Raw genomic sequence first — 16,998 nt, 5'->3', positions numbered from 1 at the left:
GTTGTTTTCTGTGTGCCTTAAGTGGAATAGACATTTGTGTCTGGAATAGTTAATACCTTCATTAGTATGTATCAGGCAGTGTGCATGGCCCTGGAGGTCCAAATATATGTATGTAACTTTTGCGCCTTTTTTTTTTTTTTTTTTTGGTGCTACTAGGAATTAAACCCAGGGCCTTCATATCGTGCCATATCCCCAGCCCTTGTAAATCTTTTTTTTATTTTGAGGTAGATCTTACTAAATTGCTCACATCAATCTCAAACTGGCAGTCCTCCTGCTTCAGCCTCCCTGAGGGCTGGGATTGCAGGTGTGCACCAGTGCTTGCTTTTCTGTCACTGCTTCCTAAAATGGAGAAGTTGGAAAAGCCAGAGGTGTTTACATGTCCTGTCTCGGGGGTCATCACACAAGTCTCTGCTGCAGGTCTCACCAAGACCTTAACCCAGAACCTGTGGTGCTTCTGATCGACCCATCAGGCACAGAGAGCCCCCAGGGGTGGCTCACACTGTGGTCCCCACATCGTGTTTCCCCTGCAGACATCAACGAGTGCAAGATGATCCCGAGCCTCTGCACCCACGGCAAGTGCCGCAACACCATCGGCAGCTTTAAGTGCAGGTGTGACAGCGGCTTCGCCCTGGATTCTGAAGAGAGGAACTGCACAGGTCAGTGCTGGTCCCCAGGGGTGGGAGGGGGGCGCCCTGAGCACCTTTCCTCTTCCCTGCACCCCTGACATCCACTCAGTCCCGCCTGTGTTCACCTGCAGACATTGACGAGTGCCGCATCTCTCCCGACCTCTGTGGCCGGGGCCAGTGTGTCAACACCCCCGGGGACTTCGAGTGCAAGTGTGAGGAGGGTTACGAGAGCGGCTTCATGATGATGAAGAACTGCATGGGTGAGTTGGGCCGCTGGGTCCCAGGTGCTTCTGCTGCCACCTCCAGGGTCTCCTGGCCCCATGGGTCACAGATTGGCTGTGGCGAAGGGGAGTATGGGCTCACACCCTAGGGTTGTTGGACCCTGGGTCGTGGAGAACTTCGGTGCCTGCTGCAGGAGAGGACCAGCATGGATGGTGACAGAGACCAGGACACCACGGTGTTGTCAGCATACTCTTCTCCGTCTTGCAGATATCGACGAGTGTCAGAGAGACCCCCTCCTCTGCCGAGGAGGCACGTGTTTCAACACCGACGGCAGCTACCGCTGCGAGTGCCCGCCTGGCCATCAGCTGTCCCCAAACATCTCCGCGTGCATCGGTAAGCAGGTGGAGGCTGAGCCCATCCACGCCACCACGGGCTTTTGAGCTGCTCCGCTGCCATCCACGGAAGCTGCTGTTTGCAAGTTTGCTCTTCTTGGTTTCTAAACAGACATCAACGAGTGCGAGCTGAGCGCAAACCTCTGCCCCAACGGCCGCTGCGTGAACCTCATGGGGAAGTACCAGTGTGCATGCAACCCGGGCTACCACTCCACGCCCGACAGGCTCTTCTGCGTGGGTGAGTCCCCAGCTGCCTTTTCCTCCCCGATTTATTTTATCCAGGGTGCTTGGTTGGGTTTCCATCACTACGTATTCTTAATCTATCTTCTTGCCCTGTAAACAGAATTCTTTTCACGGTGATTCACCATCCTTAGGGCTCACCACTTCCTTCCTTTCCTACTTAAAGACCCAATCAAATAAAGGACACAGGGTGTTTTAGCTATAGGGATGACGTGACCCACATTGCTGATGTTGAATGGTAGTGTGTACCTTGTTGCTGTGCATGTGTGCTCAGGAAAATCAGTCCACACAGCTCACCACTGCAGCTAAGCCAAACCTGGCGAGGGTGCCGGAGAGACAAAAGAGTGTAGGATGAGGTCTCCACCTTGGGTGCTGCAGACCAGCTAAAGCGTTCAGAGAAAAACTCTGGGAAAGACTGTCGGACATTTCTATCTGACCCCAAATAGGAGCTGGGTCTGGCAGTCTTCAAAGATGGGTTTTTAGGGGTCCAGTGCTTTGTGGTAGGTGCTCTGTAGCTTTAGTTGTGCTGTGAAGAGGCAAGGAAAACCCTGTGGCTTTATGGTGCCCAGAGAAAGTGAAGTCTTGTAATGCTGCCAGTTTGGGCTGGGTTGGGGTGGGCCCCATGGAAAGCTGCCAAGTCTCACATGATTCCTACCCAAAACTGTAAATCAGCACACATTTTTCTGAATCATGGCCCAGGACAAGTGAGGACTTGCACTCAAGTTCTCCATGGGATCAAAACCTCAGCCAGTCCAACAGAACATCACATTGGTGGCTGACTCTGACCTGAAGAACCACCACTGTGTTTACAGAGAAAGGTGTCTCAGTCCGTTCATAGGGTACTGTAACAGAGGGCTTGAGACTGGCTGATTTGTCATGCATGGAAATTCAGATTCACACTTTTGGAGGCTGGGAAGTCTTAATTGCAATGTGCAGACATTGGACATGAGTCGTCCCCCATCCCATGGCAAAAGACTAATGAGGGTGGGCAGGCAGGAGGGCCACCTTCACCATCTTATGATGGCACATGCCACCCCCAGGGTGGACCCTCCCGGACTAAGTACCTCTTAAAGGTCCTACCTATTAGGTCCTACCTCTTAGTACTTTTCCAGTGATCACAGAGTTCCCATGTGAGCTGTGGCAGGGATGGGCCATCAGATCACACCAAAGGTGACGTTATTTTCATCTCTCGTAGACATTGACGAATGCAGCATAATGAACGGTGGGTGTGAAACCTTCTGCACAAACTCGGAAGGCAGCTATGAATGCAGCTGCCAGCCAGGATTCGCGCTGATGCCTGACCAGAGATCGTGCACAGGTGAGTCCAGCCTCCTGCTCACTGCACGAGTCCCCAAAAATGGTTCCCCAAGGAGGACGGCCCAGGGTTTTGGAGTCAGATGCCTTGGCTTTAGATCCTTGTTCCATCACAGTTTGGCTGTGGCATTTGGTGAAGACATTAGCCTTGGCTTTTTCATCTATGCACGGGGGTGGGGGGGGTAAAGGGAGTGGGGGTGGGGGTGGATGTTTGCCTGTGAGGCAGAATATGTGCAAAACTTGACATAGTGCCTGACGCAAAATATGGAGTGTGAAATGCATGTTCTTTATTGATGAGAATTTTAAAGTTTGATTTTTTGAGTTAATTCTGTGTTTCTCTGGATTGTCCCGTGGGCCATTGTCATCACCTCGGGACTTGTCAGAAATATGATCTCAGGCCTCGCCTGAGGCATAGGGGCTCCTGTGAGCCTCTGTAATCTGTGTCTCCACAAGCTCTCTACATGACAGGGATGCAGCTAAAGTCTGAGCACCCCTGTTTCTGTCCACATTTCCCATTGTATCACCCCGGGGCTGGAAGAGCCAGCTAGAAACAAGAGGAGAAGTGGGTGGTGTAGGTTTTGATGGGGCCCAGGTTGAGGAGATAATTTGAGTTTAAGAAACACATTATTTTAGTGGATCTAGAAAACTGTCCTTTAAAAACTCAGGCTATAAAAAGATGAAAATAAGTATTTTCATTAAAAGTGCACTTAAGTAGTTATGCTTATTTCAAGCAGTTTTCACCTTAACTAGCAATAAAATAGAAGATAATAGATCTCAGGCATTCATAACTTGGCAAGGAGAAAAATAAGTTAGCATCGGTTTTGAATGATAAATTCATCTGAGTTAGAATTTCTAATAGATGATAGGCGGGTAGAGACCTGGTGCTTTAGCAGCATGTTGTGAATCTTAACCATGGCTCTCTCCTTTCTCACTCAGGGGCAAAACCTCCCAGGATAAATTACACAGAGCTGCATTTGGGTTTTAGAGTCAGTAACCTTATGGGAGCAGGCTGAGTTTAGGCTGAGTTTATTCGCCTTGGGTAGTTAATGTTTTCCTGCCAAATGGCGGACCCAGCATCAGTGACACGTCACTGTTGGCTTTGTTCTTTACAGACATTGATGAGTGTGAAGATAACCCCAATATCTGCGATGGTGGCCAGTGTACGAACATCCCTGGGGAGTACAGATGTCTATGTTATGATGGATTCATGGCCTCTGAAGACATGAAGACCTGTGTAGGTAAGTGGAGAAGACAGGGCTTGCCATCTTGGCTGGTTATCAGAAGCACGGTTAAATTGCATACAGATTAATAGGTTCAGGAGATGGATGCTATGGGGAAAATTGGGCATCTGCTCGTATTTTAAGCCTGCTTGTGTCTATGGTATGCTACTCTTGTGAGATATGCACTGTGGATTGAGCTGGCCATTGATTCACTCCAGGCAGACATTTCTTTTATAACTAGCCATTATTTCTACCCTCCTCTTGCTGTGACTTGAGTCAGACTTTTAAAAAGCTTGACTAAAAGCCACACAAAATTTGTCTTTATCAGGAAGGCAGTAAAACCCAGGCTGATTATATTTGTTGTGGATATTTTGTATTGCTGTGCTTTCAAACTTGCTCGGCATTTCTCCCACAAGATCTAAACTGCCTTTCGTGCCATCTAGTGCATTTTCCATCTCAGACACTGTAGTTTTCATCAATAAAAGTTTATTTTGTTGTTTATCTTCTTTGTCTAGACTTAATATGTTCAGCCATGCCTCCCATTCTCAGAACACATGGAATACGGTTGTAATAACTTATTAGTGTCCTTGTCTACTAATGCTGTCAGCTGTGTCAACGCTGGCTGGGTCATTTCAGTAAATTAACTTATTTCTCACTGTGATTCATATTTTCCTGCTTTGTAATTTGGTGTAAGCCAGACATCATAAATTTTACCTTACTGTGTGCTGGACACGTCTGTATTCCTAGAAATAGTCTGAGCTATGTTCTGGAATACAGTTAAATTACTTCCAAACAGACCGTTCCTTCTTCCAAAGTCTTGTTTGAAAACAACACTTAGTCTAGGACTACTTCTGCTGCATTTCTAAGGCAAGACCCTTCTAGATAGTCTGCCTAATTCCCTGTGAACCAAGAGGTTCTCCCAGTTTGGCTGTGGGAACAGACACTTTGCCACCCCTTCTGTGAGCTGGGAAGAGGGGTGCCTGCCATTGTTTTGGGTAGCCTCAAGGAATCCCTGCCCTATCCTGCTCCCCTGAATACCTGGGGACCGCTGTGGTCTCCGGGGCTCTCTGCAGCTTCTTCCTGTGCTTTGCTCTCACCACTCGGTGTGTTCGCCTCCCCACGGGAGAGTCTTGCCGGCTTCCCCTGGAGTCCCACTGCTTTTGCCATGGCTTAAAGCCTTCTCCGCACAGCACACTGAGGATAATCTGGAATTCACCTCGTTCATCTTCCTGCTCTCTGATGCACTGTCTTTTGTGGCTATAATCCCATGTCTGCAAAACCATTTGTCTGCCTGGTGTCCCCTTTTTTTAAAAGATGCTTTGGGTGGGAAGGTTAGTCCATCTTGGCTAGAAGTAAGACTGACGCTGGTTGTATTTAAATTCTTAGCATGTTAGGGGCTGGGGATTTAGCTCAGCGGCATAAGCACCTGCCTTGCAAGCAGGCTGTCGTGAGTTCGATCCCTGGTACCGATAAAAATGAAAAAGACCAAAAAAAAAAAAAAATGAAAAAGACAAAAAAAAAATTCTTAGCATGTTTTTATCATTTGAACACCTTTCCTGAAAATGGGTGAAGTACTGGAAATTGAAGTGGATGTCATAAAAAGTAAATAATGTTTGAACAAATGAAGCTTCTGGCTATGTGGATTAAGGCTGTCTATCAGTGGATTAAGGCTGTCTGTTCTTTCTTTAAAAGTGTGGAAATTAAGTCATTAGCACCATGCAGGCTGAATTATACAATTCTTGCCACAGTGTTTTGGTTTTAAAAAGTTTTCTTGACTCACAGAAGCAGGCTGTACCCTCAGCCTAGAGTCACTGCATGTTATTAAGCATCCAAGCCCCCTCCTCTGTGCCAGGTAAAAGCCAGGCTCAGTGTGCAGTTCAGAAAGCCAATATAATATTTTTTCTGAGTGAAAGCATTCAAATACAGTATTTTATAATATTTGCTTCATAATATTTTTCTGAGTGAAAAGATTATACTTTTTCTGGTTTATTGGACAAAGTTATTAATTCCAACAAATATCTGTGTTTTATAGATGTCAATGAATGTGACCTGAACCCGAATATCTGTCTAAGTGGAACTTGCGAAAACACGAAAGGTTCTTTCATCTGCCACTGTGACATGGGCTACTCGGGCAAAAAAGGAAAGACGGGCTGTACAGGTGTGTTCTCTTTCCCAATGGGACAGTAAAATATTAAGTGTTTAAGAGGCCACTATCATAGATACAAAATAGCAGAAGTTTAAGAATATTAACATTTTCATTGCTTTGCAAAGCATTTTGTATAATCTTTTTATTACTTTAGCTTCTGTGCCTTTGAAATTTGTCATATTTTATGTTGGATGTAAGTTGAAGATTTTTTTCCCTTTATCTGTGGAAGACACACATCAAACCATTAACAGTTTAAATGAAGCAATTTATCAGATGTTAAAATCACATTTTCATAACAAAGTGATAAACATGCTAATGATCATTCATATGTCTTGATCGAAGAGCAAGCCTTTCCAAATAACCATTTTTCTTTTTGGTTTTTAATAACCTTCTTCTTCAAAGCTGCATTTAAGATGTTATAATGGAAATTACCTTTTAAAAAAGCACACACTACAGCTCATATGTTTTATCTGTTCTCACCCATCTTTCAGTCCCTTAAATTAGAGCACTGTTGATGTATTAATTAGCTGGGGCCCAAATAGGTCTGTATTCATGGGGCTTAATAAATCTTACAAAGCAATCATTGAAGCATTTATAGTTTTGTGTGTCTAATCACAAGAGAACCTGACAAAATCTTTCCCAGTATTTGTAAGAGACTCTCCTCCTATTAAATGTCAAGTCGCGATAGTCACTCAGTGGTAGTGACATTGTTTCTTAAGTGCTAGTTGGTGATATTAAATCCATAGGATGGCATCACAAACTTTTACTGTAGTGACATGGTCACGTAACACATTATGGCATTGAACGTAATTGAAAACATCACAGGGGCCATGGCAAGCTTGAGTTGGGTAACTGTGTAATTTTTTTGTACAAATAACGGACTTTAATTCCAAAAGCCAGTTTGGCAGGCCCTGGTGATTTAAAGCAAACACTAAAATATTTTCAGATTGGCAGTGTAGTCAATGCACAGATCCTCCTCTTAATGACACTGGCATAATTCAAGAAAGTACCAAAATATATTTATTATTGTTACGAAGTGGCCAGTAATGCTAGGTGTCAGATTTACCAAGACATAGGATAATGATGCTAATGTTACTGTTGGTTCAGAAGTGACGAGACCTGGCCAAATCATGGGAAGAGGAAAGCTGGAATGTTCTTGGGTTTGCTGTGACACTCTGATGTGTGGCCTGGCCCCGCATTCACTCTGATAAATGGCAAAGTGTTGAAAGTCTCAGTTCCCCCGTGGGCCCATCCGTCTGTATAGCTCAGTCTGCCTGTGGCTCAAGCTTTATTTTTAGCTTCCAGGGTAAACACAGCACTCTAGGGGAGGGTTCTGACACAAAGAAGAGGCAGGTAGGGTATTTCCATGCTGGTTTACACAGCGAAGGGCAAGACCGCTGGCCGGTTGAGCCAGGCTCCATGCAATCCAGTGCATTTGCAATGATGGGTGTGAAGGGAAAACTGAATCTCACGGGACTGTCTTCCTTTGAAAAAGCCTCCCTAGCTGGGCGAGGTGGCACATGCCTATAATCCCAGCACTCAGGAGGTTCAGACAGGACTGTTGCAAATTCAAAACCACCCTGGGCTACAAAGTGAGTTCAAGGCCAGCCTGAACTGCTCAGTGAGACCCTGTCTCAAAAAAATAAAAAAATTTTAAAAGCATCTCTAGAATTCTATTCTCTGATCCCAGCTAACTGGACCATGTGCAGTGTCTGATTATTTCAGGCCTTTTACCAGGAACACTTACATTTTCACACTGTGTTAGTATCATCTTAGGCAAATGGGACCCAGTGGTCACAGCACCCTTGGCGTGCTGCTGACCATTCTCTAGGTGCTCAAGTTGTCAGATCCAGCGAGGCATCCAGACACTGCACCTAGAGGACATTGAAACCAAAAGACATAACTTCTAGTGCAGCAAAAATTCTGTATTACTGTTTGCCGATGTGTGCTTGACATCAGCTTTAAGAGGAGAACTTTACCGTGCGAATCGGAAGACTTGCTGTTCATAATTGCATTTGCAGAGGTACTGAGACCCAGGACAGGGGCTGTGGGCCACGTGGGAAATGCCATGAAATCGGTTTTACGTGCACAGCAGTGACTGTGTAGCAATGACATGAACAGGAAGTGAGCTAGGAAGTTGGGGAAACGCTCAGGCCTTCCGAAGGGACAAGTGTCCCCCCCACCGCCACCCCTTTACTTTGCAGTCTGAGATGATTTGTCAGTTTGGTAAAATCCAGGGAAGTTGGTTCTCGGGACCCTTGAAATCACAGTGGCACTGCTTGTATTACTGTCACTGAACAGAGCAGAAGCCTGGGTTTTACTCCTCAGTCTCCCACTGGCTTATAACAAGGGTATTCTGTGATTATCCGATGTCCCCTGGGGTCCACACAGGAAGGGCTGCATTAAAGAGAGAAGAGAAAAAGTAACCTGTGAATGCTGTTAGACACCCAGCATATCTCACTGGGCTACAAAGAATTTGTTCAACAGGAACTGGCAGGGACTTCAGCACACTTAAAAACAAGTTTTTAAAAATCTGAGCCAGAATGTTTTAAAAAAAAACCTCATGTAACTAGAGCCTTTTTAGCCTGTGCTTGGTTAAAAGAAGCGTCACCCACAACACCATCCGTTGACCCTGGAGACGGTCACATAAAAGACAAACTTGTAATATCCCAGTAGTGCACGTACCTGAAAATACCTGTTGAGCCATACAACAAATACCAGTATTCCAGTAAGGGCAGATGTGGGGACCATGTCGTGATTTTACACAAAAGAAATGCATTCATGTATTTATTTATTTAGCTAGTTTTTTAAATGGGTACCCTGGAAAGGAATTATAAAAACATGCATGCTATTTCATAAGAAGGAATTTTTTTTTCTTTCCTGAGAACTTAAAAAAAAAAAGTTCTCTGGGCTCCATTACAACTCTGTCTAAATATTTCAGCTCTCTTGTCATTACTGATTGTTTCCATTTTAACAAATAAACATGTTTTTCCCCCAATCGCTTCAGCAGTGTTAAGAATCCACCCACTGCCTTACATTCCCAGCCCACACAGATGCTAAGGATTTCTCATTTGTCCATCAGCCTTGTCCAGACTGTGGGTACTGCCCAGGGGAATGTTTGAGTTAACAGAATGAGAAGGTGCTGTTGCTAGGAACCTTTTGTAGCCCTTGATCCTTGGCTGAAGTGGCTGGGACCATGTGCAGGTCTTTTCACTGCCCATCCTGTGGAACAGTCACTGCTGTGTGCCATCTTGGTTGGGTCACTGGGATGTCCATCTCCCAGCGCAGGCCCACTGTTTAGTGAACGCAGCCTGCCTCAAGTGGAGTTGAATCAGAATTGTTTTCCAGGGAAGACCTTGAGATTTTGGAGCAAATCGATTTCACGAGTTCTCTGCTTCCTTTTACACAAGGAATGGTGCTGGTGGATCTTAGTCCATGGGAGAGAATCACACGTCAGCCCCTGGCTGTCGGAGAGAATGTGTGTGTCCTTCCAGTCCCCCCATCACTGCCCCTTGTCCTCTGTCCCCTGGCCATCCGCCTGTGAAAACTCCATGGGAGTTCAGTTAAAAGTTTTGGCTCGCATTTTTATCCAAATTAAGAAATCCAAGTAGCCTTTGTGTTTGGCCTTTCTGTTGGCTGTCACGCCCTCTTCCTCCACCTCTGATGGAGGAGATTGGCACTGTGCCACTCCTTAGATGAGGGTCCACGTGAGGAGAATCGTGGTGGCCGAACGCAGGTGTTTGTGGAGTGGCCTAGCCTCTCCCTGCATGACCCTCGTGGGAGGACAGGGCACCTCAGAGCCCTTGAACCACATAGAACCTGTGGCCAGGCTGCCCAGATCATGCCCCTGCCCTTCAGAGGGGCTGGGCACAGGGGACCTTTGCATCTGTAGTGGAGGAATGAGAGGGTTAAGGAAGCTACAGTGTCAGCCTAAAATTTGAATTTCTTTGCTTGTCTTGGCTTACACTTAATCTTAAAAGGAATTTTCTGTCTGCAGTGAAGTTGTGGAGGAAAGAGCACATTTGTCCAGAAAGAGATGTTTTTGGCAAGCGTATGCTGGGTTTCCTTCACATTGCTGAAGAGTGTTTCAGTGCAGCGCTTTTGTTTGCTTATTTCCTTATGACTCAGTTTCCCCTTCTGTTCGAGTTTTATAATGGAGCAGAGTCCTAGGTCCAAGTCTGCCTTCGAAACAATTAATTAATAATATTTGGCTCAGGTGTGCACACACCACACATGCAGAAACTTTTTACTCAGGAAAGCCTTTCCACTCTGATTGTGTTCTTTCTTAATTCACTTGTCATATACAGAAAACAAGACATTGTACAAATATTCACAAAGCAGAGAATTCAACACTGGCTCTTATTCTTTCCTAGTATCCTAACACCCCCATGAACAGCTCCTTGCAGATATAATTTCTTTTTATCTTGAAAATTTGCAGTAAAATTTTTTTTAAAAAATCTTTTTGACTTGGAATTTTATATTGCTAAGAATAAAAAAGGACAATTTTCTTTTAAAGGAAATAGCAATTTTATTAAGTGCAAATTAACTATGGAAGGTAAAGGGCATGTGACAGTGAGGATAGCTTTTGCCACCAGGAAACTGGAAGAAAAGACCGCAGGATTACTAGAGGGAAAGGCCAGGGTTATCCTGTATGTGGTGCTTAGAGGAGATACATGAGTATTTCTGTAAGCTTGCAAATTCTCTAGTATTTTGAGAACTCTGTAATGCAAGATTTAGAATAAAATCCTGAAGTTCCTAAGAACCAGGCTCAGTTGGGCAGCTGTGCCCCAGGGGAAAGACATCAATGGAAGGCAGGGAAACTGAGTCCCAGGCCATTTTGCCATGTCCCCTGCGGTTGAAAGGGCCCAGCCTCTGTCTCCTCCTCTGAGTTGCTAAGGACCAGGAGGGCGGACTGTGAGTTCTTCCCACTTGCACGGTTCTTGGATTCTGTAACATCAGAGGCTTCATACGCATGCCTTGGGGCCCTCTGTTTCCACCTGAGGCCAGAGATGGGGCAAACGAGGAAAGCGAATGAAGGCAGAGCGCCTCTGGAGTGGGGGCTTACGTCTTTGCTTCTGTGGGGAGCGGTTATCTGAGTGCAGATCTGCCCCTGCCCTGCTCGGGAGCAGCTGGCATGTTCTGCAGAGTCTGCGGGGCCAGGTTCAGGAAGGGTTACATTTCTGGGCTCCTGCATCCACTTCCCACCCTGTCCGTGCGCTGGTCTCCCTCCTCTTGTCCCTGGAATGTGCTGGGCTCATTATTCCCCTGGTGAACATCCTCCCTCGACCCCCTAACAGCTCACCTGCTCAGGTGACCACCAAGGGATGTTAGAACTCACCACTGCACTACATCGCCATCGAAGGACATTCTCCCAGACCTGTCCCCGTCTTGTGATTACCAGTGACATTACAGAACATTGTGTGTAGCAGGAATCTGTTGTAGCTTTATTTCATGTTTGCTCTAAAAGTCGTGAAGAAGCCAAAAGCTCCAGGACCGTGTCAGGGCTGCAGGTGAAACATTTAGCCAACACTGTGTTCCAGCGCCTTCAAATGACTGTATTGAGCTTTAGAAGTAAACAACAGGGAGGTACAGTGGCTCACCCAGTTTCTTTCTCAGGCTGTAGGACAGTCTCCCAACCTTATCCTCTTGGCCTAAGTGTTATAGACATATTGATTTCTATATAAAGTCATATCATATCTGTAGCTTGTTCTTAGTAAATGACAAAGTTGATTATGAGTGTAATACATTATTATAATGGCTTAATTTCAAGAAGCAGATCGTACTTTGATCCATGCTTTATATAATTTCTATTTTTCTTTTTTTTTGCATCTGAAATCAAACTCATGATCTCACACTTGCCAGGCAGGCGCTGTGTTGCTGTGCACTATCCAGGGCTGTATTATTTGCTTAACACCTTCATATTCTGTCTTGGAAGTAGAATTTTAGAGAATGGAGACTTGTGAAGAATTTGGAACTTTTTAGTAACATGACCCTTTATTCTGACAAAATTTCCACTTTCTGACTTGAGTTTTATGTGACATGTGCAAAAAAAGTATGATTCTCCAGTGTTCTAGGATGCTAAGGAGCTAGAAAAGGCGATCCATATAATGCACTGAGAGGTGCTTTCTGCATATGCCTGAATGAGCAATTCCAAAATAAAACTTACATGGCAGTAAAGTAGAATTAAATAATAATGTTCTACATTTAAGAATAAAACATTTTGTATGTATATGACTCAGAAACTTTCTCATATGCCAATGACATTTTGTTACTGTGTCTATAGAGTATATGAAATAACGCACATCAGTATTGACATTTGTCTTAATAAAATATTGGTGACAGAAACACACGACCATAGCATTACTACTCTCAGACATGGCGCAGCTCACTTTGTAAGGTCCTCATCCAGAAAGACGTTTATTTTGCTTTGCAGAAATCAGACACTTGTATTGAGATATGGAAAATAATTACCACTAACAATGGCAGGGACCACCCCACTGTTCTTTCTTATGAATTGAAATGTTCCAGATATACATAGTTTATGCATGGATGCTAAACTAGTTAGGCTGTACTGGGTCAGATCAGTCTTTGAATATTGCTAAGTTATTGAAAGGTGCAAAAGGCATTAGTGCCCACCATCTGCTAAACTCCTGGTTGTTTTTGCAGACATTAATGAATGTGAAATTGGAGCCCACAACTGCGGCAGGCACGCTGTGTGCACCAACACTGCGGGAAGCTTCCGGTGTAGCTGCAGCCCCGGCTGGATTGGAGATGGCATTAAGTGCACAGGTGAATGGAAAGAGAACAGAAACTGCCTGTCGGGAACTGTGTGGGTTATGAATGCGGGCATATTAATTCTTAGTTCAAATTTAAGTCCTGTTTCCCTGGATCTCGTTGTCACCCTCTGAATAATGATGTCACTGTTTTCCTCAAGACCTGGATGAGTGCTCCAATGGAACTCACCTGTGCAGCCAGCATGCAGACTGCAAGAACACCCTGGGGTCCTACCGCTGTCTGTGCAAGGAGGGCTACACGGGCGACGGCTTCACATGCACAGGTGGGTGTGCGCCGAGACAGCCGTATAAACCTGGGCGTCTGCCGGCTTCAGATCTGCAACTGTTTTTGAAGGCCGAGTTGGTTAGCAGAAGATTATCTGTGGAAGAGTAGATCCTTGTGGAATGAAAATACGGAGCCAGGTTAAATGGGGAGACCTCAGAAACTGATTTCTCAACCTCTGTGTCTGTCTGTCTGTCTGTCTCTATATGTAAGTGATATAGTATAATATGTAGCATACATACATATATATGTTACTATAAAATAGGTCACTGGTTTAAAACAAGCCCCACTTCCTTTTATACGTCTTTACCTTTGTATTTTTGTGCCTGTTTCTCTCTGATGATTTGCTTCCTGTGCTCAACTTGAAGCTAAGCTGGCTATAGGAAGCTAATGTAAGGAAAGAAAAAGGACAAGATTCTCTCGACTAGAACAGTATATTTTTATACAATATGGAATTTTCTCCTACTGTCATCATCATTTCATATTGGAATAAGAACTCCATAGCTACTCTTTTTATAACTTATAAATTGTGCTTTATTTTTCAAACATTCGTTAGTGCATGATTGAACTGCTTTGTAAGGAATTCATTCACTTCCAAATTTTTAATGGATTAGTTAAGATTTCTTCTCAGCTTCAGTTAACAGCCACAGAATTAACATGGACTGCTGTGTGTATGTATATGACTGGGAATGGATTCCGTAAGTCGTACGTAGACTTATACGTACATGTGTACATAGGCCGCACTTCTGCAAGGGCTTTGGGGTTCAATACAATAGTGACATCCATTAAGTAGTATAACTGCCTCATAGGATTTAAACATTTGCTTATCTGAGCATTTTGTTAACATGATGTCCCATAAGCACAAGGAGGCTAAGGTCCATTAAGTGATTTTCTTGGACTTTTTTCTTCACTGAAAGTTTTAGCGTAGTTGAAATTATTTCTGCCAAACCCAGTGAAGTTCTGTAACCATAAACCTCCCATTGGCTTTGAAAAACTTTAAATTTGAAGTACTAAGCATGTATGGCTCGTTTGTTTGACATTTAATGCCTGTGGTGAAGAAAATGAGGACGAGATAAGCACTCAGGAATTTTTGGTCTCCTTGGTAGTTGCCATCCCAGTTCCTGTGCTACTCATCCAAACTGAGAAACAGACAGGAAACCATACTTGTTCTTCCAGGTCACAGAAATGGCCACCATGGGGATGACCCTCCCAGGAGAGGCTCACACATTTGAATGATTCTTTTAGCTTATTACCCATTTTACAGCATTTGGGATTGTTTCACATTCAGGATTTGGCATCTGAGCCCCACGTTTATTACATAGAGCATTCAGAAGAGCAAAACAAATGAGGTGAAACATAGTAAATAGAAGTTGTAAAAATATGGCTCCCCTCAGGGTGTTGAGAGTCATAAAAATTGTAGAACTCGAGGAATTTTGGGAGGGTAACATGTGATTCTTTCCACCTGCAGACCTGGATGAGTGCTCGGAGAACCTGAACCTCTGTGGCAATGGCCAGTGCCTCAACGCCCCCGGAGGCTACCGCTGCGAGTGTGACATGGGCTTTGTGCCCAGCGCTGACGGGAAGGCCTGTGAAGGTAACTCCCCGAGGAGGGCTTGGGCTGTTGAGGCATCGCCGGCCCTTGTCCTTCCCAAATCATGGGGTGTTTGACTTCGAATCTAAGCTGGTCCAGTCAGTTTGTGGAGGGGTTAGGACTCCAGCTCGACCATTTCTCTTTTATCAGAACTACACCCAGCCTGGCCACATGGTGACCAAGAGCAGGCCATTGTTCATGGGGTTGGGGGGCAGATGTGAGCACGGTCAGTTCAGCACCACCCGCTTGTGCCTCTTGCTAGGGAGAAGAACTCAAACTAGAGTCCTCTGTTCTGTGGGAGGATTATCTTTAACCATAGAAACACAGTTGTTAACTTCTGCAATGGTCGTTTTCTAGAAAGGTGTCATCATAATGACAGAGAGACAGGTGTCTCCCAACGCACATTAATGTCTTGAGTGAGTCTCAGAATGTGCTCTGAATATCTAACCTCTGCAAACACAAGGGAGTATTTTGCACATGTGTTCCGTGGAGAGTGTTCCTTGGAATCATGCATATGTCATGTGTCTCTGGGCTTCCGGTTCTGTCCTCCTGTGAAAGCTCGATCAGATAGGATGAGTCCTGGGAACCTGCAGGCTACAGATGGATCCAATTAAGAAACATAAGGTTCTTCTCCTTACCCACAGCTGTCAAATTGAAGCACATCTTCCTTCTTTGAAAATAATTAGTGAATGCACGAACTAAAAAGATTTCAGTAGAAATAAACAAATGATAACAATTGACAACAGTTTAAACAAGGCTGTGATTGATGTATTAGCTAATAGTTGTTCCTTGTTAATAAGATGTGAACTCAAAGCTGGTCTTTATGACAAAAGTACTGTCTTCCTCGTGTATTATTATGTAAATACTTTGCTTTGTTATGGGACTATTGAAGGTTCCTTCTACAGTTTACATTATATATGCAGAGTTGATGTAAAACCCTCTTGTGGCAAGAAACTAGATTATGCCCTGGATCACATGTCTAACGCCTGGTTTACTTTTGTTATTCCAAATATCCAAGGTTAAACAGGTATCCTGACACATCTGGTAACATAAATAGTCACAGTGAGAATTTTGTTTCTCTTCACGCTATGAGGGGAGCTTTTGTTTGTTTGTTTGTTCTTAAATATAAATCACTGCTGGCAAGGGTGCTGGTGGCTATTTAAAGCCAGTCTCAAGTCTGAAAATGTGCCCAGATAACCAACTGCACAAGGAAACTGAGCACGTGAGAGAGACACAGAGACCTGGGAGGGAAGGGTACAGTTATCAGACTTCTGTGAGCAGTCAAACACCAACACACACACACACACACACACACACACACACACACACACACACGACTGATGATTGTAAAACTGACTACTTCAGAGTGACCAGAAGGAAAACACTTTGTGGTTCTTAAAATTTTAGCTCCCTGCAGAAGCAGGTGGTAGACAGGTCAGAACTTCTAAGCAATTTAGTCTAAGGTGGCCTGGGCAGCTCTTCCTTTACAATACTCAGATAGACTTACATGAGATGCCATGAAATAGATATAATGCTTAGCCCAGAGCCTGGCAGGTAACTGGGGGCTGAGGAAGTGAACCTTTCACTAAGGAGACATTCAGATAATGTGACACATTATCTGAAAACCCAGAGGAAAAGTGCCTAGACTGGTGACAGGTGGATTTCCTGGTCTTAACGCTAATGTTGCTCACCATGCATTAGGCAGTTTCTCTGGCAAAACAACAAATTCAACCTCTCCCCTATTATCCTTCCCCCAAGATATCGATGAGTGCTCCCTGCCCAACATCTGCGTCTTTGGAACTTGCCACAACCTCCCTGGCCTGTTCCGCTGCGAGTGTGACATCGGCTATGAACTGGACCGAAGTGGTGGCAACTGCACGGGTGAGTCATCCCGGGTGTCCCAGGGGCCCCGGCTGTGGGGCGTCCCAGGACCACACACCAGGCCCCTGGCTGTGGAGGAGGAAGGCTCCCTGGGCGCCCAGCTGTGTAGCTTCCTGGCTATTTCCTTTCCTCCTTGGAGACAGTGCCATTTTCCTTTGAAAGCCATGTGCTGGGGTCCTTCTTGGGCCTGTCATCACAGTCCCCCCACTTCTCCCATCTGGCTGGGTGGGTGATGGTCATAGTACCCTGCACACAAAGCCCAGTCACCCATTTCCAGTGTTGAAGTTGTGTTCTTGTAGAGCAGAGGGCA

At 44.9% G+C, this 16,998-nt stretch overlaps 1 protein-coding gene across 2 annotated transcripts in view; it reads left to right on the top strand.

The window, feature by feature from the left end:
- The window catches only part of Fbn1 (fibrillin 1), a 207,572-nt gene that overhangs the window by 137,751 nt on the left and 52,823 nt on the right, over positions 1-16,998 (top strand). For both annotated transcript variants that reach the window (XM_003471859.5, XM_023565924.2), the window contains exons 25-35: positions 531-656; positions 758-886; positions 1,116-1,241; positions 1,353-1,478; positions 2,676-2,798; positions 3,907-4,032; positions 6,047-6,172; positions 12,827-12,949; positions 13,095-13,217; positions 14,685-14,810; positions 16,566-16,688. In XM_003471859.5, the coding sequence (XP_003471907.1) occupies positions 531-656; positions 758-886; positions 1,116-1,241; positions 1,353-1,478; positions 2,676-2,798; positions 3,907-4,032; positions 6,047-6,172; positions 12,827-12,949; positions 13,095-13,217; positions 14,685-14,810; positions 16,566-16,688 (1,377 nt within the window). The remainder of the gene's footprint in view (positions 1-530; positions 657-757; positions 887-1,115; positions 1,242-1,352; positions 1,479-2,675; positions 2,799-3,906; positions 4,033-6,046; positions 6,173-12,826; positions 12,950-13,094; positions 13,218-14,684; positions 14,811-16,565; positions 16,689-16,998) is intronic.

Source organism: Cavia porcellus, unplaced genomic scaffold (assembly GCF_034190915.1).
Source record: "Cavia porcellus strain 051 isolate PalLab524CR breed Dunkin Hartley unplaced genomic scaffold, mCavPor4.1 scaffold_1, whole genome shotgun sequence".
NCBI lineage: Eukaryota > Metazoa > Chordata > Mammalia > Rodentia > Caviidae > Cavia > Cavia porcellus.
The sequence above is the reverse complement of the archived record's forward strand: the minus strand, read 5'-3'. Positions and strand labels throughout refer to the sequence as shown.